At 44.7% G+C, this 26,099-nt stretch overlaps 1 protein-coding gene across 2 annotated transcripts in view; it reads left to right on the top strand.

The window, feature by feature from the left end:
* The window catches only part of MEIS1 (Meis homeobox 1), a 190,223-nt gene that overhangs the window by 119,207 nt on the left and 44,917 nt on the right, over nucleotides 1-26,099 (top strand). For both annotated transcript variants that reach the window (XM_055002512.1, XM_055002595.1), the window contains exon 9: nucleotides 24,202-24,278. In XM_055002512.1, the coding sequence (XP_054858487.1) occupies nucleotides 24,202-24,278 (77 nt within the window). The remainder of the gene's footprint in view (nucleotides 1-24,201; nucleotides 24,279-26,099) is intronic.

The following is a 26,099-nucleotide window of genomic DNA, read 5'->3' as shown; positions in this document are numbered from 1 at the left end:
GCAAATCACAGTTGATGACAAGAGCCAAGAAATTATCTAAAGCTCAACAGCATCCTTTGTGTTCTGCATTCAAGTAGCACAAAAACAAAACAAAACATAATTTACCAGTCAGTTCTAATATAATCCACTGGATTCCTTATCTAAAAGAAAGGCAGCAATTATTTCATTTATTTGTATGTTAGTAACATCAGCAATAAAATTCACTGTCACAGACTGACTTCTAAAATGTGCACAGTCAATGAGATTTCACTCAGTGAATTTGCATACATAAAAGCATTTTCAAGTGAGAAAGCAGAATTTCTCAAGTTTTAGAGCTTGAACTGCTTTATTATTCATATATGCAGCTTCCTGGATTTAGACTTTTCAGCTGAAGGAAAGATTGGAATTTGAACCAGAAAGTATAACTTGTAGAGAATTTTTTTTTTTAAGAAGGGCTATATGACAAAGGCGTTTTCAGTGACTGCTCCATAGTTGCAGAATATGCTTTGTTTAAAAGGCCCCCAAATTCAACCTGGGTATATCCTGGAAGGTAAAAGTTAATTTTTTTAAGTGGCCTGAGATTTCTGTAAGAGCTCAGGAGTTCTGGCCTGCAGGGGCCTAACCTCTTGCAGAGATGATGATGATGATTCATTTATTCATTTATTCTATTTATATTATGCTCTCCCTGCAGAGGGGATTGCATCAAAATATAAAACTGGTGGCATAATAAAGACAGTATCAATTTATAAAACCCATTGGCACTCACCTTGTCCCACCCTCACCAAGACCCATGGGGTGGGTGGTGAACTGACAGATGTTATACAGACTGGGGTTGAGTATCCCCTTCCTGGCAGGAGGCTGGTTGAAAAGAGGAGAGGTCCTCCCACCTCAACCACCATATGCCTGGTGGCACTGCCGGCGCCAGGGTTTCTGGCACCTGCAGCGAACCCCCGACGAGCGCGCGTGATGACGTCATCGTGCGCGCTGTGCAGCGCAAGCCACCTGCAGATGGCTGGGACAGCGGGAGGAGGCTGCTCTGGGCTCCGCACGCCGCCCCAGCAGCGGCTTGCGGCTGCTACGCCCGGCTGGGGGCGTGTGGCGGCAGTGGCAGTGGCACAGGGTTGGCTGGCTGCAGCAGCTGCGGGCCAGCCACGCCTGCTCCGCAGCGCGCGCCTCCACCCTGACACCCCCTCCGGCGTCTCTCCAGGGTCCTCGCGCCTGAGGCCACCGCCTACTTGGCCTCTATGGGCGTGCCAGCCTTGCCTGGTGGAACATCTCTCTGTCTTACAGGCCCAGTGAAAGGATAGTAAATCTTACCGGTCCTATGTTTCCACAGACAGAATTCCACCAGGTCGGTGCCAGGGTTGAAAAAGCCCTGGCTAGGATTATCAGGTCCCCTTACCTCCGGGCAGGAGGTGAGAGACCTGACCCTCACCTTATAGAGGACTCTTGGGGCTACGCGATGACATCACTTCTGGGAAGGGACATCCTTCAGCAGGACATGTGCCACCCCAGAAGTGCTCTGCAGTGGGCCGAAATCAGCCCACCACAGAGTACGGTAGCACTCCCAGGGGGGCATGACGGGCCTTGGAGTGCTCTTGCACTCCACAGTGGGCTGATTTTAGCCTGTTTGGGGCCAATTTCAGCCTGCTGTGGAGTGTAGGAGTGCTGCAGGGGCAGCGCAACGAGCCCTAGAGTACTCTTGCGTTCCGCAGAGGGCTGATTTTGGCCCGATTTGGGCCTTTTCTGGCTGAAATTAGCCAACTTTGGCATGGATTTGTTCTGTCCTGTTCTAAAGTGTGTGCTCTCTCGTGCTCTGTTTTTTATTGTGTGTATGAAGGTTTTTACGTAATGTAGTTACCATTGATAGCCAAAGGAATCTAAGGAAGTAATATAAATATTGGGTGGGGAGTAGGGTTGCCGCCCTCCAAGTGGGACCTGGAGATATCCAGTATTACAACTGATCTCTAGGCCGTAGAGATCTGTTCCCCTGGAGGAAATGGATGCTTTAGAGGGCGGATTCTATGGCATTATACCCTATAGACGTCCCTCCTTCTCCAAGCTCCACCCCCCCCCCCAAATCTCCAGGAATTTCTGGAGCTGGCAGCCCTAAGTTAAATGGCGATGTGGGTGTTGTCTGTTTTCAGCACTGAAGACCCGCAGTTAAGTGGCTGAAACGATACTAACTGTCCTTGCCAGGGTCTTCCCAATGCCCTGGCAGGGCAGGATAGACCAAGGCCCTGTGGCCACAGGGTCATAGCAATCTTGTCACTGAATGGAAGAACCCTAGCCATGAAAAAATTTGTGTGAGGCAGCTCTTGGGAACTCTTCTGACTGCTCTGCCTTTTGTTCTTTTCGCCTGCAGTCTGTGTGAACTCCCCTCTTGCAGTTGGATCTGGTAGTGATAAATTTCTGTCAATAGGATCAGCATTCCCTGGGTGTGCGTCTGCTGCATCCGCTTCAGTGTGCAACTTTGTGCTCAAAATGAACCTGCCTTATACTGAATCAGACCCTTGATCCATCAAGGTCAGTTTTGTCTACTCAGATTGGTTGCTGCAACTCTTCAGTGTCTACGGGAAGAGGACCTTCCCATCTACCTGATCATTTTCACTGGTGATGCTGAGGTTGGACCCAGGGCTTTCTACATGCCCAGTGCTGAGCCCCTCCCCATGTTTCTCAGAAACTGAAGATAGATGGGGCAGTCTTTTTTAAACAGGTATTGCTGGGAGGCCAAGTTTAGCCCAGGACAGTATATGCTAGGCCTACTTGAGCCCAGTTTGTTCCCTATGGAAGCAGTTGTTACGAATACTGGCTGGGATCCTGCCTACAGTTCCTACATACAGAAAGAAGTGCTAATTCCCCTCCTCCCCCATCCTACTGCAGCCCAAATTGCTTCCGGAAGAACTGCTTTTTGGACAGGGGGAATCTCTAGGAATGGCTTCAAAGGGGAGTTGGTGATGGACCATGGGATGGAGCAGTCTGCAAAAATCACCACTCTGAACACGTGGACATTTTAGGTGGAATCCGACCCACTCCCTTCAGTTGGAGGGTATTCCTTGAACAGTGCTTAGAAAAAGTAGGATTATGGATTTGCATAATGCATAGGCACTACCAGAGCAGAGCTCTGTAACTTCGGTAATTTTGCTTCAGTAAAACCAGTGGTTTTAGTTGCATATTAATTCATCCATGCTTTCTACCCAGAGTAGTTTAAAAATAAATGGTAACATTCCTGTTCCTTCAAAAATATCAAATATTGCAATCTGTGAATGTACCTGACCAACTGTGGCCATCTTCCAAAGCCCTTCTTGAGCTGCCCCCACCTTCTGAGATTAGGCAGGAGGCAGCCGGGAAGAGGGCCTTATTGGCTGTGGCACCATAACTCTGGTACTCTCTCCCCAGGGAGACTCATCTGTCCCCTTCTGTTGGCATCTCCTACCAGCTGGCAAAGAGGTTTCTTTGTTTCATTTGGGGTTCCCTCAGTGATCCTTCCTTCCTGCCCAATGTTTTAATTGTTTTTATGTTTTTTGTGTGCGTGTTTTAGCTCTGGATTTATTTGTTTTAATGATGTGTTTTTGTTGATTTAAATAATTTAAAAATGTGACTTTATTATGTATGTTTTTAAATTTATTATCTGCCTTGGTGGCCTGTGTGAGGGCAGAAGAGTAGGGTATATATTTTGTAAAATAAAACATAAATAAAATCTAAGCAAGTGCCACTATAGATTGATCCAGTGCCCATTTATACAGATATATTGTGTTTGTTTGTTTGTTTATGTCATTTATAGTCCACCTTTCTCACTGAGACTTAAGGTGGATTACACAGTATGAGCTTACTACAATCAGTATCAAGGACATTTCCATACAGTGTCAAGGACATTTCCATAAACAATGCCATAGGGTAAATATAAACAAATTTACAAAGACCTACCATTAGCAAGGATCCAATACAGAGTAGAAGAAATGCGGAAACAGAACATAATGAATTCTAGGACTGATAATAGACAACATGAAGCTGAAACAGAACATAATCAATTCTAGGAGTAACATTTGACAACATGAAGCATGGTAGTGCATAGTGTATATATTTAAAGCAGCAGATAGTACGTAAGGCAACATGGTGAAGTCTATGGTCCCTAACTCATTAGTGAAGTATCTGAGTCTTCATCCGTACAATACAGCCCTCCTATCTGTGTAAAAAGTCTTTTTGAATAATTCTATTTTGCATCATTTGCGGAAAGCCAGGAGAGTGGGGGCTCTCCTGACTTTCTCAGGCAGGCCATTCCAGAGTAGGGGCCACCATCGAGAAAGCCCTTGTATGGGCTGCTTTTGATTTTGCCCATGAGTCGCCTGGCACCTGTAGGAGACACTAATCAGATGAGCGAAGCGGCCGTGGAGGGACATAGGGAAAGAGGCGGTCCCGTAGGTATGCTGGGCCAACGCCATGAAGAGCTTCGTCTGTAATAACCAATACCTTGAACTGAGCACGGTAACTGATAGGTAGCCAATAGAGTGACTGTAGGATGGGAGTGATGTTCGAGCTCCAGCTCGCTCCTGATAACAGTCGAGCTGCAGCATTTTGCACTAAGTGGAGCCTCCTAGTTAACTTAGATGGGAGACCTATGTATAGTGTATTACAGTAGTCAAGCTTTGATGTTACCATAGCATGGATCCAGGTGGCCAGGTCAGCCGTGTCAAGATAAGAAGCCGTCTTCCAGGCTAGAGTGAGGTTGTAGAAAGCATTTTTGCAGCTTACTTTACTTGTTTTTCTAGTAGTAGCGCTGGATCCAGTATAACTCCTAGGCTCTTAACTGAGTCTGCAAGGGTCAGACGAACTCCATCGGAAGTGGGGAGTACAATATCCTTCAAGATCTCTGCCTTCCCAACAAGCATCACTTCAGTCTTGTCTGGGTTCAATTTCAGTTTGTTGTTTTTCAGCCATTTTACCATGGCTGTCAGGCAGCGGTCTAAGATTTCTACTGCATTCTGTGGTGACCTGGATAGTGAGATCTAGAGTTGGGTGTCATCTGCATATTGGTGACTCCATACTCCATAGCTGCAGGTTGAATAACATGGGAGATAAAATTGCGCCCTGCGGAACCCCACAAGATAGTTCCCATTCTGGAGATAACTGATCTCCGATGGCAACCCTTTGAGTCTTTTCCGTGAGAAATTATTTAACCCAGTCCAGGGCACATCCTTTAATGCCTGCTTCTGTTTCTAAATGCCTCAACAGGATGGCATGGTCTACTGTGTCAAAGGCTGTAGATAGACCGAGGAGGAGCAATAAGGATGCATGACCTTTGTCCATATTCAGATGGAGATCATTCACTAATGCTACTAGTGCTGCCTCTGTCTCACGCCCTGGTCTGAATCCTGACTGGAAAGGATCCAGAGCGCTAGAGCTATCCAAGAAGATCTGGAGTTGGTCGGATTGAGAGTTGGTCTCTCAATCACTTTGCCCAGAAAGGGCAGATTAGAGACTGGGCGATAATTGACCACATCAGTTTTTTCTAGGGATGGTTTTTTAATTAGTGGGTGGATAACCACCTGTTTGAGCTGCAGTGGGGGGTTAGCGATTGATTTACAATCTGATTTACAATCAGTAAATGAGTTAGCAATTGATTTACAATAGTCCTTAGTGGTTCACTTATTTGGTCCTTACTTGATGTTAATAGCCACGATGGGCAAGGATCGAGCACACAAGTAGTGGCTTTCATAGACATCAAGATCCTGTTAAGATCTGTCGTTGTAATTGGTTCAAGGCGGTCCAAATGTCAGCCAGATGGCATATTAAGCATTTCTTCCATCTTGTTTGCATTGCAGCTAGCATCTAGATCAGAGGTATTTGTGCTATTTTATTAACGAAAAACTTAGCAAAGGCCTCGCAGCTAATTGTCTGTTCTTGGGACTGTAAAGGTTCAGATTTAGGAGTTAGGAGGTGTCTGAATATCTTAAACTATTGGGATGGTTGTGAGCTAGCCGATGCAATGGTTGCCAAGAAATAACGATTCTTTGCCACTTCCATTTCCACTTTATAGGTCCTGCAGTGGGTTCTGTAGCATGCTCTATCTGCTTTCACATGAGTTTTTCGCCAGCATCTTTCTAGATGTCTTCGAACCCTCTTTAAGTCTACCAGCTCTGTGGTAAACCATGGGGCTGGCTTCCATTCTAAGGGCCAGAGGAGTCGACAAGGAGCAGTGGTGTCAATAGCTTCAAGGAGCTTCGCGTTCCACCTCCTACAGCAGCTTCCATGGGGCATGTGACTGGATTTCTAAAATCCCCCAGGGCATTTTGGAATCTAGAAGGTCCATGAGCCTTTATGGGTGAATCATTTTAACTGGACCCTCCATTTTGTGAGGTGTTGGGGTTATATTCACTTTTGCCTTCAGCAGATGATGGTCTGACCATGGTTCAGGCCAAATCTCCAGTGTTGAAACAAAGTTTTCCCTCAAAGTCTCTGCGCAAAATATTAAGTCTAAGGTGTAGCTTCTTTCATGTGTAGGGCCTATCACTATTTGAGAGAGGCCTAGGGTTGCCAGGGAAGCTATAAATTCCTGAGTCGGGCCAGACTTTAAACACTCAGCATGGATGTTCAAGTCTCCCAGAACAATAGGTCTAGGTGTCTCTAACACCATATCTGCTTGCAGCTCTGCCAGCTCAGAAAGGGGGCTTATGGGGGAGCTGGGTGGTCTATACACAAGCAGGATACCCAATCTATCTTTCATTCTCAGAGACAGGGACATGCAATCAATACCAGCTATAGCTTGTACTGGAGATCTGTGGAAGTAGAAGGACTCCCGGAGAATAAAAGCAACCCCACCTCCTTGGCTACTATAGCGAGGTTGGTGTAGGACTGCGTAGCCAGGGGGAGTTAGTTGGGACAGACACACCTTGTCATTTTGCTGCAACCATGTCTCCGTTAGGCAAGCCACAACAATTTTCTCTTCCTGCAACATCCCAGCAATGCCTGCAACCTTGCTCCTAACAGACGTGGTATTGCATAGGAGGGTGGAAGTGGTCCCATTGTCAGAAGAACTTGGATAAGCAGAGAGCAGGGCTTTTTTTCAGGGGGAACGCAGGGGAATGGAGTTCCGGAACCTCTTGAAAATGGTCACATGGCTGGTGGCCCCGCCCCCTGATCTCCAGACAGAGGGGAGTTGAGATCGCCCTCCGCGCCGCCGAGCGGCGCGGAGGGCAATCTCAACTCCCCTCTGTCTGGAGATCAGGGGGCGGGGCCACCAGCCATGTGATCATTTTCTCCACAGGCAACCCACTGAGTTCCACCACCTCTTTCCCCAGAAAAAAAGCCCTGGCAGAGAGCATTACTGCTTGATGCTCAGCGCCTTTGGTAAGTCCTGCTCCCGTATCTACCAGCTCCCAACTGCACTTGAATAGTAAATTTGTCAGACATTTTCCACCAAGCAATTAAGTAGTAATTAAGAAGCTCCGGATTGCACTCCACAGCCACATATTGGAATATCAGACATACTGGTGGTCTCAGACAGCAATATAGGGCTACAAGCCTGGTATGTTTATAAAAGCAGCATCAATCAGTTGCTACAACCATCCCAGGAGCAGTTTGTAATAGAGTGAAGTTCTTCTTATCCTCTTGTGTCCTCCAACTTGTGTACCTAATAGCTGATGATTGCTCCCCTGCTGCGCGCCCCAGGCGAAGAGCCCTTGTGCTCTCACCCTTTGGCTCGCGCCATGAGGCTTATGCCTCCCTGCCCAGTGCCCCAGTTAAGTAGCCAGCCAGCCAAGTACCTGTGTGATGAGATGAGAAAGCAGGGTGGCGCTGGGGCCTGCTTCAGCCAAATGGCCGCAGTTGCAGATCAAAGGAATGTCCTGCAGGCATCCAGCCGGCCCTCAGAAAGGTCTCCTCGTAAGCAAGTATCCATCCATCTAGCCCTTCAGCAAGGCCTCCTCATAAGCAAGCAAGCCTCCCTGCCCAGTGCCCCAGTTAAGTAGCCAGCCAGCCAGCCAAGTACCTGTGTGAAGAGCTGAGAAAGCAGGGTGGCGCTGGGGCCTGTTTCAGCCAAATGGCCCAGTAAACCATTGGTTTACTGGTATCGTTGGTTTATATGTTTGTAAAATTGGTATGGTAACAATCAGCCTGAAAGAATTTCTCTTTGTGTGATCTAGTCTTGGAAGTAACAAGTAAATGAGACCTTACAACGACTTCACATATTACACAGAAATCTTCTTTGTAGGGTTACGCTGGTGTTTCTCTGCAGTAAACATGTGAAGTGTGAATGGAAAACAACCATCCATAAAAACATAGTGGATGCATAATGGGGAGCCACCACCACCGAGGACTCCCAAATGAGCTTCCCTCTGCCTGCCATGAGTTGAGGCATACATGAATGCCACCCAGACCCGTTTACTACAGGAGACCCCAGCTTAACCCCAGTCTAGCTGCAGCTAAGAGGGTTGCCACAGTTAATGTACAAAGAGGCCCTTGATTGGGAAAACCGTGAATAAACATTAGGAGCCTGTGTACGAGGGGAGGGCGATAAGGAATTCCACAAGCATAACACCCATTTGGAAGTTACATATACAGCTGAGCAGTGTGAATCAGCGTGCAACGAAAACACAGTCCACTCTTTGGGCAAAATCTGTTTCAATGTAAGAAGCTTCCCATTATCCTTAAAAAGGATTTTTTAAAAAAAACCTTGGCTTGATAACAATGCTATATCCCCCCCACCCCGCAAGCTGCTATAAGAAGCGGGGGGGGGGGGGGGGAGAATCATTAAAATGCTGTTATTTCCGTGGCACACCATGATTTTTCATCTTTATTACTTATCTATAGTTTTCATTGCACTTCTAACGGTGGGATTGGTCAGGAAAAGGTGAGGAGGAATGTGAGCGCTCTTGGCTGCTGTCGTGCCGACGGAGCTGTGCTTGAATCCTTGTCCCCGCAGACTTTAATGTCCCCGCAGACGGCTGGCGGCCTGCTTCCAGCTGTGGCAGGCACGATGCAGAGAATTGCTTTTGAATGTTCTTTACTCAAATAGGCAGTAATTACAAGCTTAAAGAGGTTTAGTGGTCCAGTAAACTACATAATCACCCCTGAATTAGCCCGGGCTCATCAGTCGCAGGCCAGCAAGCTCAAGACTGCTGTTTGTATGCAGCCGTTATCACACAGCAACCTGAGCAGCAGGTGTGGAACAGCAAGAATCTCCCATAAACACAACTGTCTTCTGGGGACAATGATCTCTAATGAGATGAGGCTACACCATCACTGTAATTTAAGTGGGAAAATAAACACCAGGGAATGAGTTCCAGTTCCAAGATTCTTTAGGCGCAGAGGGAACAGTGTTGTGCTCTAGTCTGTGGCAGGAAGTTTTTCACCCTCTTCCGGATCTTTTAGCCACGGTTTATAGGGACCCGCTTTTCTGTTCTTTCTCCCTTCCCAGACTTGTAATATGCTTTTTCCTTTACAAAGGGAATGTTCTGATGATTTAACAGCAGCCACCCCGTTGGAGGTATTTTGATGATGCCAACTTCAGAATTGCACTTGAAGCTCTTCAAACGTCTGATTATCACAATCTTTTTTCACCTTTGGTGGTTGCTCTTCCGTTTTTCTTTAAAAAAAATTGTTTTCTCACTGTAAGCCATAATGTGTTTAAGAGAAATGGATTAGAGGATCACTTCATACATTACTTTTATTTTTCCAATATGGAGATATGTGAGAGAGAGGCCACTTTCACACGTCCTTACAGGGACAGCGTAGTCACAGAACGCGGGCGGCTTTTCCCCTTCACTCCGCACATCTGCATTAGCAAAACCGGTGCAGGACATTTAGCAACCGTTTTTTTAGGCATTTCTTCTGCGAATGCACCTTCTCCAGCCTGTCCTTTTGGCGTAGCTTGCCAGAACACCTTTTCTTCGTTCTTGAGCACGTGAATGGCAAAAGCACGCCGAGGAAACCTCTGATCGGCACCTGGCTCCTCCTCCCAAGCTCTCAGCATGCAATCACACATGCACAGAGCTAAAAAAATTTTTTTGAAAGGGAGGCGGGCTATGATGACAAAAGAGCCTGACCTCCCCTCCAAACCCACTTTTTCTAGGAGCTGCTGAGGCTGCCTGCAAACGCAAAGCACAAGGGAAGCGCTTTTGGGGTGTGTGTGTGAATGATGAGTTTTCAGAGCGACTCAGGAAAACACACACAATAAGCGGGACAAGGGCAGGAAAGAGTAGTTGTGTGGAAATGGCCAAAGCGCATATTGTGTAAATATTTGAACAATTGCAGAATTCAGTTTTTCCTTGTGGGATTTATATTAGGAAGCGGGTCACAAATTTTCTGTCTTTTCCATTCAGGCTTTTTCACTGCCATTCACGTATTAAAATCAAAAGTGTGCTTTTCCTGACATCTAATTTCTCTGTTCAAAGAAGACACATGCAAAGTGGTTGACTGGATGTCAGCTGTTGTCGTCTGTCTTTCATAGGAAGCAGGCAGCTAATGAACTGAAGAATTCATCCGCATTGGATTTGTGTCATCCATGTTTCTTCATTCTTCTTTTTCTTTTTTAGAGCTTGTGATTATTTTTGAGCAAAGAAAAACGATGCCTAAGGAGACTAGTTGAACTGAGCGCACACCCTGATCCTCCCGTTTGCTGTAGTCTTGGGGCCCAATGAGACATGCCCAGGATCTTGTTAACCGATGTAGAGAAGGGAAAGTTTGAACTACTTGTAAGGAATAGAAACTGTGAGATGGAGAACAGCGAAAGTAAACAGTGGCTTTTGAGAAGGGTGGGGGGCGATTATGGGCTCCTCCTATCATTTACTATAGATGGTGATACACAGGGCTTTTTTTCATTGGGAACGCGGTGGAACGGAGTTCCGGAACCTCTTGAAAATGGTCACATGGCTGGTGGCCCCGCCCCCTGATCTCCAGGCAGAGGGGAGTTGAGATTGCCCTCCGCGTCGCTGAGTGGCGTGGAAGGCAATCTAAACTCCCCTCTGTCTGGAGATCAGGGGCCGGGGCCACCAGCCATGTGACCATTTTCTCCGAGGGCAACCCACTGAGTTCCGCCACCTCTTTTCCCCGAAAAAAAGCCCTGGTGATACATTTCTAAGCCTGTTTAAATTGGATACAAACATGGAAACAGTAGTGAAGAGCTGAGTTCCAGATCATAATATATTTCCCTGGACAAATTTCACTCAGACTATGTCTACAAGCCGTAGAGATGTTGCCACTGAATCGCTCGATGTATTTCTATTTTTATAGCAATTAAGGGCCTAGTTATTTTTAGGTTGGAGGGAGGGAAGGTGTCTCCTGTATTCGGTAGTTTTTTTATTATTTAATCTTTCAGAGTCTCTAGGTAATTGATGGGAAAGTGGATTAATTAAAAAGCTTGCTTTTAAACTCAAGTGAATTTAAGTTATAATTGGACTGGAAGTTCATAATGCCTTAAGTCAGTGTCACTTGCATGCAGTATTTCACCTTTCTTTGTACTATACAACATTTAAGATAATTTCTTACATCATTAGGTATACTTTTCAAATTAATAAACCCTGCTAACAATGCAACCCTAAGCAGTTACACCTACTAAGTCCATTGAAAGAAGGGTTATAAGTCTGTTTAGGACTGTGCTGTAAAGCACTTTCTACACAAATCATTAACACTAGGGGTTGTAATATCATTAAAATGTAATGAATCCTGAAATTTATCACTTCTTAGTATTGCATTACCTGAACTACGTAGCAGTTCTTCTGATTCCAAACTAACGAAACTCTTTCACCTTTTCTTAAGAAAATACAGTGCAATTTATCACGCGTCTCATAAATACATGAGGAAATTGAGAAGGCTTCTGTGCGTAAGACCGGACTCAACGTCCATTGTAGATACCAAAAAACCATCTCACTTCCCACAGCGTTGTATGTCTGGCCTATGTATGTGTGGAGAAATTAGTTTTACTTTGGAGGATGGGAGTGTTTCAAAATCTTCAGAACTTAGAATTAAAAGACATTTCCTCCCTCTTAGCTAGCAGGAGGAGGGGGAGGAGACAAATGCTTTCCAAGCCTCACTCAGCCCTGGGCTCTGGACATGCAGGTGCCCTGGCTGATTGCAGACGAAGGAGTGCCACTTAAGACTTTTTGCTAAAAGCCGGCCCTTCCAGGTATGTGTGTGAGGGGGGTGGGGGGTGGGGGGTGGACAGAGGTTTGGAGGTCTAAAAGGCCAGAGAGAGGATTCTTCCTGATCTGCCCTTTTGACCTGCCCAGAGGTTGCCAGAGCACACTTTGGCCGTCTTGCAGGTGGCCGGTGGCCGTGTGGGGCTGGAGGCCTGAACCGCAAGGAAGCTTATCAGTGAGCTGGTAGCCTTCTAAGTTAAAGAGCCTGCCGTAGGGGAAGATATGTACAGCTGTGTTTTTACATCTTTGGGGGTCTCTTGCTCAATCTGTTGCTTGACAGTATGAATGTGGATGTTTTTCTTTCTTTTCCAGTAAATGCTTTTTAATTCTTAAATGCTGGCAGCAGTTCCCTATACTTCATAAACTTCCACGGCTCGAAGACGCTAGTTTGAAATGGGCACCAGGAGGAGGGTGGTGGTCTGTTGGCCAATTGCTAGTCCCACTGCAGTGTGCAAGTGCAGCAAGCAGCCCCTGCAAGAACTAGGCCCTGGGTAGCAGGTCGGGTTGCCAGCCTCCAGGTGGTGGCTGGTGATCCCTCGGAATTACGTCACAGATTGGTTCCCCTGGAGAGAAAGGCTGCTTTGGAGGGTGGACTCTGTGGCATTATACCCTGCTGAGGCCCCTTCCCTTCCTAAACCACACCTCCAGGCTCCACCCCCAAAATCTCCAGGAATTTCCCAGCCTGGAGCTGGCAACCCTAGAGCAGAAGACTCCAGCACAAGACAGAATCTGGAAACCTACAGAGGGGAATGGAAGCCTTGGCCCTCCCTATGTGCAATGCCTACAAGGACCAAGTGGTGGTGGAAGAGAAGAGGAGCAAAAAGCCCCTTCCAAGAGTTGGGAGAGCTGAGTGAGTGGCACGTGCTGGACAGAGTCTTGAGCTGCCACTGGTGCCCAGAGTCCTCAGAGGGCAGGAGAAGACTCTGCCTGCAGGTCTGTAGGGGTGCTGCTCATCATCATCAGGACGAAGTAGTTGAAGCTGTTTGCTTTAAAGCAAATTCATAATGAATCGCCTCCCAGCCAACCAGTTCTAGCCCTCTTTAGCCTTTCCAGGCCAAAGTAGAGAGAGGCAATTCTTCTCTCATATTTCCCCTTTGAAAATGACTGCTGTTTCACCCTCCTGCCCTGGTTCCCCAGAGCCCTTTGTTGCCTCCATGCAGAACATTTCAGAATTTGGAAGGTGGTTTGTTTAAAAAGAAAAAAAATGTAACCAACACAACATTTTCACACCTTTCTGTGATCAGGGAAAGTAATTCTCGTGAATTGTAGTAGCATAACAACAGAGTCATGCATCTAGCCCAGTGCAGATGCAATGTTTTCTGATCTCATAACTATGGGCAAGACTAAACTAGTTAACTCTAAACTAGTTAACTATGGGCAAGAGTTTGGAAGTGCACCATGGTTAATGCCGAAGAGGAGGGAGAGGAAAATCTCTGAGGCAGATGTTTGGTGTGAAAGGACGAAAGTGCTAAACAACCAGAGCGCTGGTACTTGCTTACCTGTGATTCAAAGATAAGGAAGCTTAAAGGCATAAAACGGTTTGAAGCTGTTCAAGGTTTAAATGTCCATTACTGTGTGTTACTGTCCTCATGCTTGCTTTGTGGTATATATGTTTCTGCTGAGCCAAGAAGTTCTTACAACTGTGGTATCTTACACAGGAACAATTGGTAAAGTCTGGCTGTGTTTTATCACACTTTTTCAGACGGTACGCTTGCTTCACTACTGATAAAAACAGGGCAGTAAGATCTGGCAGTATGAAGCAGTGGTTAGTTGATCGCACAAGAGTTTTTGATTCTGGACTCATCATAGCACATCCGATTTGTCTATACAGAAGTGCCCTTTTGTGATTTCCCTCACATCTTAATGGGTAGTACTGGTAAACACACCCTATTTCCTTTTCATGCAAGGCATTTCCATGTGTACAGGTCCGTGTATATATTGTAGGGCTTCAGTCAGGTTGGGAAGAAGGTAAATGCAGCATTTGGGAATCCTTCTGTGTCAAGAAAAGGAGAATGACAGCTATGTCAGAATTGTGGAATCTTCCTGCCTAGTGGAGGGATGGATGCTGATAGCAGGAGCGGCGCCAGGGTTTCTGGCGCCCATGGCCGACTGGCTGGCACACCAGCTTGTGTGATGATGTCACATGTGATGTCATCACAAGCGTGCGCACAAGCCAGCTTGATTGCTGCGACGGGTGGCTGGGACGGCGGGCAGGTGGCCTCCCAGCTCTCCCGCTCGGTTGCCCTGCGCTGCCCCAGATGCCTGCCCACGGCTGCTGCGTCCAGCTGGGGGTGTGTGTTGGCGGTGGCAGCAACGTGGGGCGGGAGGGCTGGGAGGCTGCAGCTCTGTGGTGCGCGCTCCCTCCCCCAGCCTCTGGCACCCCCTCCGGCGCCCTGCAGCAACCGCCTACCCGGCCTCAATGGGCGCGCCGGCCCTGGCTGATAGCAAGAATCAGAAAATAGCCCCAAGATTTTTAATTACTTCTTGGACACAGACTTGAAATATGGCAAAGCAACTATGGAGAAAACTAATAGCCAAATGGACTGAGTTTGGGTTTATTAGGTTGGGGGTTGGGGAAAAGGTGGAAATCATTTTGTTTAGGGGAAAAAACTCTTGGATTTGATAATACAATGTATGAATGGCATAAAGAGGGCCAAATGATCCCATAGGAACTTCCCTTTCCTAGCCTATTTTTATTCCTGCCTTTTCCCGAGGAGTTCAGGGCAGTGTACATGATATTGAGGATATGATAATAGCTTTATTTGCTTCTCGTTGGCTTCTTAGAGTATGTTCTGTAGTAAAGTAATGATAGGCCTCCAGGGAAATGGACCGTAGCTCAGCATGTTCTTCTGTCTACACATCAAAAAGTTTTCATACATCACTCCTGCAGTTTATAAACTGAGTTTGAGAAGAGTGAGTTCTTAGAATAGGGCTAGCAAGAGGGTTTAGGAATACACTGCGTATTCATCAGATAGTGCTGCAGGATGTCATTAATGCTTTTTCATTCTTCCTCTGTTTGTCTGACTTGAGGTGATAAGGTTTTTGTGGCTATAGGCTGGTCCCACCATTTGAGAAAATGGTTCCTTAATGTATAATTCTATATTAAGAGTCAGAACTTGCTAGACTCTCATTGGGTGCCTTCTGCATAATAACTGATGGTCCTGCTCATCAAATAAAGTTCATCTCAGAATGTTTTTAAGGTTTCCAGTGCAACCCTTAAGATGTGTGATGATGTACTTGAGAGCGAACTTGTGTTTATTTGTTATTTATTCAATTTTTATACCGCATTCTCTTCAGTTAAGATCTCGAAGCGGTTCACACCAATTACAACAGCCTCATATAAATCATTAAAAACTACTCTAGTCCCACCCCAGCCTATAAAACCCCGTGAATAACATAAAAATTGCAGGTAGTTAAAAATGCATAGCAATTTACTCTGCCTCACAAAAGAATATTAGAGAGCAGAGGTACGCTGGCATAGTTCTGCCTTACAGAGTTTCCAAAACATCAACAGGTCCTGCTGAACACGAGTGCCTTCCAACAGTGCAATCGTGAAGTCCCTCTTCTGGTGGAACGAAGCTGTGCCATCCTGAGGCCAGGAGCGATCAGCAAGCCTTGCAAAGATGAACGGAGCAGGCGGGGGGGGGGGGGGTTTATAATGGGAGAGGTTTACCCGAAGGTATGAGGATCCCAGAACATGAAGGGCTTTAAATCTTGAATTGGATCCGGAGGCTAATTGGTAACCAGTGCAGCTGCTTCAAAATTGGTGTTATATGAGCTGACCATGGTGACTTCGTCAGCAACTTAGCAGACACATTCTGCACCACTTGAAGTCTCCTGAGCATCTTCAAGGGTAGCCCTACGTAGAGTGATTTGCAGTAGTCTAAACGAGACGTGGCTGTAGCATGGATCAATGTGGCAAGGTTGGATTGAGTTAGATACGGGAAAAGTTGTCGGGCCTGGCAAAGATGGAAAAATGCTGTTCTAGCTATAGAGTGTTGTTTTCTACTGAAAATCCTGTAAAAGCCAAACTTTTATGTTAATTATTTGTAAACAGAGAGTGAAAGAGCTTTTGAGAAGAATACGTTCATACATGCATTCTTTTTCTGTAGCATGGAGACTACTGTAAGTCCCTAGTCAATACAAGAAAATTTATGATTGGTGCTCCATCCCCTGGTTCCATTCATGACCCTGCAGCTTGTCCAACCCCCACTTCCGTTCCTCTCAAGCCCCTCCTATCCACCCACCTCTGGCGCTACCTGCAATTCTCTAGAGAAGTGTTTGGTAAGGATGTGGATGCCGATGGTTCCCATGGTTACCAGGTACCGAGATCCTGATTCCCAAGTCGAATTCTGCCCCACCCATGAGTCCCCAGGGAGAAGGCCGTGCATGAGAGACTCTGCTGTTCTACTGGAAGGCAGCCGGAGAGGTCCCAGTTCTTGGCCGGAATCGTGTTTCTTGCCTTGGGAAACCCCGGAAGTCTCTTGGAAGCAACAGACTCCCTTCAGCGGAGCACTTCCTGATCAAGGGTGTAAACAGAGCCTAGTGGAGAGCATGGAAGATGCCATTGGCCACCTGAGGCATGAATGAAGCCGCCAGCTGGAAGTTCCTGGATAAGGAGGCGCACAAAACTCCTCGAGGGGACAGAAGTTTGGCTTTTAACGTAAACACACAATTGCTTGTTTTAAGGGGGAAATGCACAATGGCCCCTCCCACAGTAGACCTCTCCTTGATATCTAGATGTATTTAACAAATTTTCTTGCTGGGAGCTTTTTTCATAGCTTGGATTTTCTGTGGATGAGCAAGCTATTCTCGTCTGGAAGCAAAATTAAGCTTGCACTTTCTTAATTGATTTTCTTTGCTTATACAACTGTTGGGATCACATCAGAATACAAAACAGATCTCACAGGGATTTCTGTCAACCAGTTTGTGCAGATCGGGCAAAACAAAAAAGAGCAGCAAATTGTGTGGCTTCACCCATCTTTTCTTGATTATTTTTCTCTCCAAATAACACTAATTGAGAATTAAGAAAGCACCCTGAAAACTTGTGACTTTGTTTAGAGCATTCCAAACATTTTGGCTTCTTTCCAAGGCAGACACCCTAGTTGTTCTTTTTGATTCCAGCAAGTGTGGGGGGACGCAAGGACTCAACTACTATAAATTCAGGCTATGTCTTAGGCTACACCGTGCCCTGCTTTTGTAATGCAAATGGACAGCACAAAGTGTCTCTTTGATAATACGCAGCCAGGAGACAGAAAAGGTTTCACTCCAACAGTAAAACTAATTCATAAAGTTGAAAGGCTGTAAGAAAGCATTGTCTGTACATTTCTCATATATATATATATATATATATAAAGCCCTGCACACACACAGACACACACACGTGCGCGCGCGCGCACACGTGTGTGTGTGTGTGTGTGTGCGTGCGTGCGTGCGTGCGTGCGTGCAGGGCTTTTTTTCTGGGAAAAGAGGTGGTGGAACTCAGTGGGTTGCCCTCGGAGAAAATGGTCACATGGCTGGCGCCCCCCCCCCCCCCCGATCTCCAGACAGAGGGGAGTTGAGATTGGCTCGGCGGCGCGGAGGGCAATCTCAACTCCCCTCTGTCTGGAGATCAGAGGGCGGGGCCACCAGCCATGTGACCATTTTCAAGAGGTTCCAGAACTCCGTTCCACTGCGTTCCCCCTGAAAAAAAGACCTGTATATATGTATCTCCCCAAAACGTATCATAGATAAATAAATATACTTTTCACAATCTATCAGAAGTAAACTGTATGAGGAAATTGTCATTATAGGAAAGGGGGGAGTTTTGATTAAGCAGAATTAAAAGCTAAATCAGTTTGTAAGACAGCAATGCATCAAATTGATGCCTGTATTAACAGCTAATTAATTAGAGTTAAGCTGTGTAACGTTGCTGATAAAGCAGACTTAAAATCAGAAAGTTACAAAAAATGTTCAGTAGAACTTTTCTAATAAGGAGCATAATTGCTGCCATTAGCATGTTAGTCTTATTCGTGGGGAGGATGAAGAAAACAAAATAGATCTAATGGATTACATCTCTTGATTATACGTAAGTTTTTCTTGGGGCCATCTTCTAAGAACGCACTAAATTAATCCTGAGCAATTCAGCAGACCTTACAAAAAAAATTCCATTTCCCCCCTCTCCCAATATATTCTGTCAAGTAACAGAAAGGGCTTGATGAAGACTTCCTTGGACATACACCAGGTCCTCCTCATGTTGTCCCTAGGGTTGCCAGATGGCTCCCTCCAAAATACTGGACGGGGAGGGGGTTGTACTCACCCTTGAATAAGTTTTCTTTGTGTGCACGGCACTTGCGTGCTTCCAGTCCTAGCTCAATGATGTCACTGCCAGAAGTGATGTCATCACACACACCCCACCAAGGAAACTGAAAGATGTAAGATTCAAACCATGAGGTCTCCAGTTTTAATCTCACCCCTGCCATAAATTCGTCGTGCCTCCCCATTTCAGTTCCCCGTCTCCAATAACAGAGATAATCTAACCTACTTTAAAGCCTCCAAAACCAACTCTTTCAGAAGGACCTCCGAATTACAAATGACATAGGTTTTGTGTGTAATACATAGTGCAGCCCTGGGACAATGTGAACCTTTTTGAACCTTTTTGGAGTGTTTATAAATGCCAAATATTAATGGTAATATTATTTATTACTAACTCTGCAGAGCCCAAGTTGTAGGGTGGGAGGCAAATCTTAACTCAGATGTTTTGTGCAATGTTTTTTCTTAAACCTTCCAGGCTATGTCTTAGCAATTTACCTTACTCTGGGCAAATCCCCAAAGTGGATTATCCCTTTTGGAATAATTTTTTTATTTCCTATTCTGCTTAAATGTAGCAATGCAAATACAATGCGTTCTAAAATGCATTCTTTGCACGAGACACCGCGTTTTGTATGTGTTATGTATTGCTTGAGGAGAACGAAGGCTCCTGAGGCCTACAAAGCTATTGGTGTTTGGGTGCCGGCACGGCCAATCAGAACTGTTGCCTTGTAGCCAATCACTGTGCTGAAAAATAGATACTTGCATATAGTTCATGCAAATGAAGGATTCTAGCTGCTTACATTGTATTGGTTGTTGTACAAGTGGGTGTGGTTTCTACAAGTATAAATTGGTTACTCTTGCGCTTGAGGCTTCAGTCTGTCTGCTTCCAGTTTTCAGTAAAGATGTTTATTATAATAAAGAGCTGTTAATCTCAATATACAGTAGTATGCATCTTTATAAGGGCAAAAGATGCATTTGTTCCCTTTCCATTGATAAAGTTGCTGGTACCTCCTGTGTAAGCAAAGAGTGGCCTTGAACTGAAAATGAGCAAGCCTGGTCCCACTTCCCTACAGACTGAGGCTGGTTGGACTGCATTTGCTTACTTACAGTAACGTGTTCGCGCCCCTTCCCTCTCTGCATTTTTGATCCTGCCATTGCACAGTAAGCTGCCGCCTTCCATGTGCACTGGACTGCTTTTTGCAAGGGAGCAGTAAGCCTCTCCGTACATAATCACTCTTTTATGGCTTTCACTCATTCCAAGGTGTTAATGCAGATCAAATGGAAAACACTCCAGAAAGAATAGCTCCGGCTACTGCCTTGCCCCATTTGTGGTCCTAATCGTTAATTCTTATTGTAAGATCTAAAGGTAATGTTGTTTGCTCTCCTAATGCGTTGCCTCTCTCCCAGAAGTTCGAGCCATAGCCTCTCTCTCAAATTCCCGTCTTGATCAATTGTTTGCAAATAATTAAGCTCTTAAGAGAGAACGTTATGAAGCTAAGTGTACATGGAGGGAAAAGTAAAGATCTCTCGTTGCTGTTGATCGAACAGTGACCAGTCGTCTGCTTTGATATTCCGAAGTTATCACGGCGATTAAGTATACTTTATTTCATGGAAATCAGGATTATGTTAATAAGCAGTTGACTTCTTAAGTTTGCACCTAAAAAAAAAGTATGAGGTGGTTTTGTGGCGTGATCATGGTTACTGCTAAACAGATGAAAGGGGAATTGTCCACTATGCAGCAGAAAGAATTTCATATTAAAACTGCAGATCTCAGGGTTATCATCACCCTTTCTGCCATTGCAATGCGGTATCTACAAGGCAACAAGCCTTGGAATGTTTTTACAGCAACCTAGCGAGTTGCATGAGTGTAGTGGTTAAAGCGTTGGTCTAGAATTTGGGAGACCCGAGTTCAAATCCCCACTCTGCCATGGAAATTTGTTAGGTAACCTTTGCCCAGTCACAAACTCTCAGCCTAACCTACCTAACAGAGTTGTTGTGATAAAATGGTGGAGAGGACGATGATGTAAGCTGCTTTGGGTCCCCATTGGAGATTAAGGTAGGGTATAAATCAAATAAATAAAATATAAGTCAAATAAATAAAATAAAATATTCATTAAGAGGAAGAGATCTTACACTCTGCAAACGCTTATATTAGAATCAAGATGCACAGTGCATCAGGTATTAGAAGTACATGGCATTTTTTTTAAAAAACAACCTCCTTGTGAACTTTTGCTAGAGGAGATTAGCTACACAAAGTCACGGCTTTCATGTGATTATAGCAATTATAAAGTCTCCCTCCCCCCAAACCTGAACATTTATGCTGCTCTAAGCCAATAACCAGACTGGGGGGGTGGGGAGGGGGAGATCAGATGACCATAAATACACCATGGTTTTAAGGAATTTTGTTCTGATACTTGTTAAGTGCCTTTTTTCACAGTAACTGTATTATCCCAATGGCTAATTTTATCTGTTCTTGGCTATTTGTAAAAAGTCCAGAATAATTGAAAATTGCTTAATGGCGACAGAATTCTCATTTCTAATAGCTTGAGGCTGTCTTGAAAATATTTGCTTCCTGCGTGAAACTAGGCACAGCTTGCTTGGTTACGTAAAAATCTGATCACATGCAAGGTGGCCGCACCAAACGAGAAAGAGCAACAGTATTTTTTCTAACATCAGAGTAGCAAAAAGTCAAGCCTCAGTAAATAAAGCACAATTAATCTTTATTGCAAACTTTTAAAAACATCATAACGGCTTGCTAAGTTTACCGTGGAAGATTATAGGCCCAGTTCTCTGAGTCATTGCTCCATAAAGAAGTGATCAGAATAGGGAGATGGGACTAGCATAATAGTAAAACATCAGGGCGGTGGCATTGCTCCAACCTAGGAAACAGCCTTCCAACCAAGGACACTAGTGTACCCGCTGGTTTGGCTCTCATCCTGTTCTCTTGTTGTCAACAGAGACTGATCTTTCGATAGCCAGTTTGATAGTTCATCGTCCATCACTGCGTTTGGCAGGTTGTTTCACAGAGTCCCTTCCTAAACATACGGGGCAGCACAATAGGCTTTTTGCACATGTGGGTTCTCACACAGTCCAGCTGAGTCCTCTTCCCTCCACCTTTGCTACATAAGTGCTCTGCTGAGCAAGCAGTTGCTTAAATAGACAATTAAATAATTCGTTAATCATGTAAATAAATCATCGATGAATGTTGTGTTTCGATAAATTCCTCCCCTTTGTTGTTCATCTGCTTAGTCCTTAGTGGAGAAAATGGCGGCTGATCAGTTTGAATTGACAGCCCATTCACGATTTTGGGAAACCCAATGCAAATCGGTTCGAATAATTCACAAATCATATAAATCGGCCATCACTGAATGCTATGCTTCAATAGAATACTTTGCTTCAGGGTTCATCTAGGTAGTCCTTAGTGGAGTTAATGGCTACCAATCAGTTTGAATCAGCCACAAATCTGTTTGAATTGGCAGCGTCTCCACGCTTGCACAATTTTGCAAACCAGTTCAGCAGGCATTTGCGGCTGCTCAGCACGAAATGTACAGACCAAGTGTTTGCCTCACATCTGATTGCCACCTTTGATTACAGTAAGTTCAACAGCTGAATATTTTCGTAGTGAAATACACAGCATCACTAGTGCAACCAATGCTCTGGTGCAGCAAGATGAGTTTGGCCCATGGTGCTAGGAGCAGGTATTACCTCCAGCAACATGTAAAGTAGAAGTAGGCTGAGAGGCAGGAAGAACGCACCAGTATAGAGCCTTTGTAGTGGCTGAAATGATTTTGGACTACTGTGTCGTTGTATTCCAAAACAAGGTGTTAAAAAGGGACAGCCACCAAGGTGGCTTCCATATGGGGGACTATTCCTTCTTGCACTCTCATTGCTGTTGAAACCATCGGACCCCTGCCACCAGAGTACCTATGCTGGCTTTTTAAAAAAAATAGTAGGCGGAATATGACTATAACGTAACAACTTTATAACAATATATCGACTGCTGATTTTTAAAAAAAAGACTGCAAGAAGCCTGCTAATGAGGGCAGTGGCTGGTACAAGGAAAATGGCACCTGATGTGGGCGGGTCGGTGTGGAAATCAGCATCTGGTCATCTACACAGACCCCAAACCTGCTTTGCAGACAATCTTTCCAGGTAGATTGTAACAGAGCAGGTTGAGAAGAATACACAACGATGCAGGGCAGAATCTGGAAGGTGGACAATTGCATGGCCCTTGTACATAAACCAAAGAAACCAGCAGTTTGGGGACAGAGAACAAAGCCTGATGCTCCACCTACAAAGAGAGAGAGCTACCCCCGTTTGCTTTATTCAAGTGTACTTGTGTGTCTTTGTGGCTGCATTCCAACTATGTACGCCTTCACAGCTCTACATACCATTAAGTACAAGGTGCTTTACCATACAGATGGCATCTCTTTGTTTCATAATTAAGAAAGCCAAAAAAAGATTGAGGAAAAAGAATATATACAGGAAAACAAATCCTATGTATTCTGCTATTTAAAAATCAATAAAACCTAAACAGAATATATTTCCTTTAATAAACAGAAAGTATCCTCATCTCAGCCATAAAAGAGAATGCCTAAATGCATTTTGACATGCTTTCTTCAACAATGATCCAATTTTTATGGAACGTTTCTAAAAATACATCTTATTCCTATATCAAAAAGATGTGGGTGTAAGCATAAATTTCATTACTATGAACATGAAAGGTTTGGATACTATTTAAGTGCAAGACCCTATGGAAATAAGTACAACATTACTTAAATTGTTGTTTACCATTTGCAAAGGACTGTTAAATGTTCTCAAAGACTGAGAAATAGCAATTAGCTAAAGAACAGCACCATGTTGGTCCATGAAACCTGGATCCCAGGTTTTTGTGGCCTCTTCTTGAGCGATAAGCTGCCAGTGAGCCATCCAGCACGTTCTGTCTGATTTCTCCAGAACTGAGAGCACGTGGCTTTTCAGAATTAAGGTTATGCTGAGAGAATTGTTGTCTTTTAAAAAATAGCATTGTACCTGGAAAACTTGTGTTGTTTGTGGGTTGTGTTTCAAATTCATCCCTATATCCATATTGGTGAAATTTCCTGATGAATACTTTAGTGTTATGTGTAAGAGGCCAAAGCGATGCTGGAGCATTTTTCTGAATTGAATATTCATGTAATCGCGGCAAAGATAGAAAATGCCATCATTTTATGCCAGTTTAATGCCATCAAGAGTGAATGTATTTTTATTTCATATTTATAATCACTCTTGATGGCATTTGTTCTTGAAGGTCCAATACCACCACCACCACATCTGCTGGGTAGTGTTGCATTAAAACAAAATTAACACAGATAGTAAATGTTGGGCAGAGAAATGTCATAAAACCAGAAACGGGGAGCTGCTGAAAAGAAGAGGCTTTTCTTTAGTATTTCGTATTATGCAAGATGCAATAAAATGGGGGAGGGGTGGTGTCACGAGTCCCTTGGAGAAGAATTAAAACTTTGCAACAGCTAACCTCCCTCAATATCAAGGTACTTACTTGCTTGTATCCTAAGCAGCTTTTTTCTCCACTCCACTAATCTTTATAATTGGCTTGTCTTTTACTGCCATTAATTATATGATGTAGTAGCCCATTAATAATTACGAGAGTGACACACCTCAGCATTTTTCTCTTTAATTACACATACTGCACTTTTATGATTCAACAGAATGGCTGGTTTAATACTATTGTTTAAAAACTGTGTATAGTATTTCCTCTACCCCTTTATATTTATGTTACTTTTGCTTTGGTGTCTTCTAGCATCCTTACCCTTCAGAAGAACAGAAAAAGCAGTTGGCACAAGACACGGGGCTCACAATACTTCAAGTGAACAATTGGTAAGTAGCTTTTTCTTGAGTGTCACTGTAGAAATCGGTATTCCGGCCTCTGGCGATGTGCTCCTAATGATTTGCATGATGACGACGCTTCTCTCAGTAGCCTGCTTTCTTTCCTACTTTATGGATGCAAAACCAGCACAGCCTAGAGAATATTTTCTCTTATGGGAACTAGTTATTTTACTGCGGCTGAATTTCTGCTATTTATGGCCCCACAGCTTGGCAAATAGCAGGATTTCAGCATGGAAATATTTGCGTTGGGCCTGGATAGAATGGATTTGTTTTAGGCCACCTTTCGAGAAAGCAATTTCTCAACAGCTAGGAAATTACAAATACATTTGCTGTGCTTATAGTTCTCTTTGCAGTCATTCTTTCAGGCCAGCTTCATTCTTATCATGAAACTGCTGTTTGCAATCTTGCCCATACACTGTTTAAATCCCAGTAAAATCCAGAGAAGCTGAGCATCCTAACGGAGCGCAGGTTTACACTTGTGGTTGACAAATCTGGTTCCAAAATAGCTTCAAAGCTTTCCTTTAAAAGAGTACCAAATAGACATGGGCACAAACCAAAAAAACCCCGAACCACCTGATTCGTGGTTTGTTGCTATTCCACAAACCAGGAACCACAAACTTCCATGAACTTTTACTTTTTGGTTCATAGTTCATGGAATTCAAACACCCGGTGCTAGCTTCTGAAGCTGGTGTGTGGTGTTTGAAACTGACAGCCCCCTTCTCCTGTTGCCCCAAAGGGGCAGGAAGGGTCTCTCAGTTTCAAAACACGATCGGGTGAAGCCAGTGCGGGGCATGTGAAACTGACAGCCCTGCTCTCCTATCCCCCAAGTGGCAGGAGAACGGGGCTGTCAGCATCACTCACCCCGCACCAGCTTCAGCCCATCGGCTAAACCTAGCGTTGGGTGAGTGAAATTGACAGCCCTGTTCTCCCGTCGCCAGAGTGGAAGGAGAACAGGAGCTGTCAGTTTGACAGTCCCTGCACCGGGTTCAGCCCATGGGCTGAAGCTGGTGTGGGGTCTGTGAAACTGACAGCCCTGTTCTTCTGCTGCCCAAGATGCAGGAGAACGGGGCTGTCAGTTTCACACACGATCAGCAGCGCCAGCCTGTCTGGCTTTACAAACTGCTGACAACTTGCACAAACCAGGTCAAAAAAGTCGTGGAGTTCGTGGAAAGCGCAGTCCCATGAACTGTGTTTTCACGAACCACGAATCAGCCTGGTTTGTGCGGTTTTTTGCTTCGTATTGTGATTCGTGCCCACCTCTAGTACCAAAATATAACAGATCTGCCCAAAATCTTGTTTAAGAAGAAATCAGTGTTTGTGCTTCTGCAATTGCCTTCCACCCCTGACTGGGAGGCAGGAGGGGAAGGGAGGAGGAAAAAAATCTGTTAAAAATATAAAGCTCTTGATGTTTCTGATGACATGAGTCTTAAGTTGGCAAAAAAGGCCCCCACCCCTTTTCTTCTAAAGATTTAATGTATTACCATTTGTTCTTGCACTGAAATGCAAGTTTCATGCAGTATACAAGAACAGGGTGATATCTGAAGCATATTGAAATCTAGTGCTGTGTAAACTTAAGTGCATCTAATTAATTGTCCTAGTATTTTTAGATTAGTGTTTATGATGATGTGGAAATCTTATCCTTTTTGAAGCAATATCAAGAAAATGTCCCCAGCAGTGGGGAGGAGTGAGAAACGAAAGAGTGCCAGTTTCCAGACAGTAAAGACCCCAGTAGCACCTTTAAGACCAACCAACTTTATTGTAGCATAAACTTTTGAGTACCACAGCTCTCTTCATCAGATACATCGTTAGAGG

Source organism: Eublepharis macularius, chromosome 1 (assembly GCF_028583425.1).
Source record: "Eublepharis macularius isolate TG4126 chromosome 1, MPM_Emac_v1.0, whole genome shotgun sequence".
Lineage (NCBI taxonomy): Eukaryota > Metazoa > Chordata > Lepidosauria > Squamata > Eublepharidae > Eublepharis > Eublepharis macularius.
The sequence above is the reverse complement of the archived record's forward strand: the minus strand, read 5'-3'. Positions and strand labels throughout refer to the sequence as shown.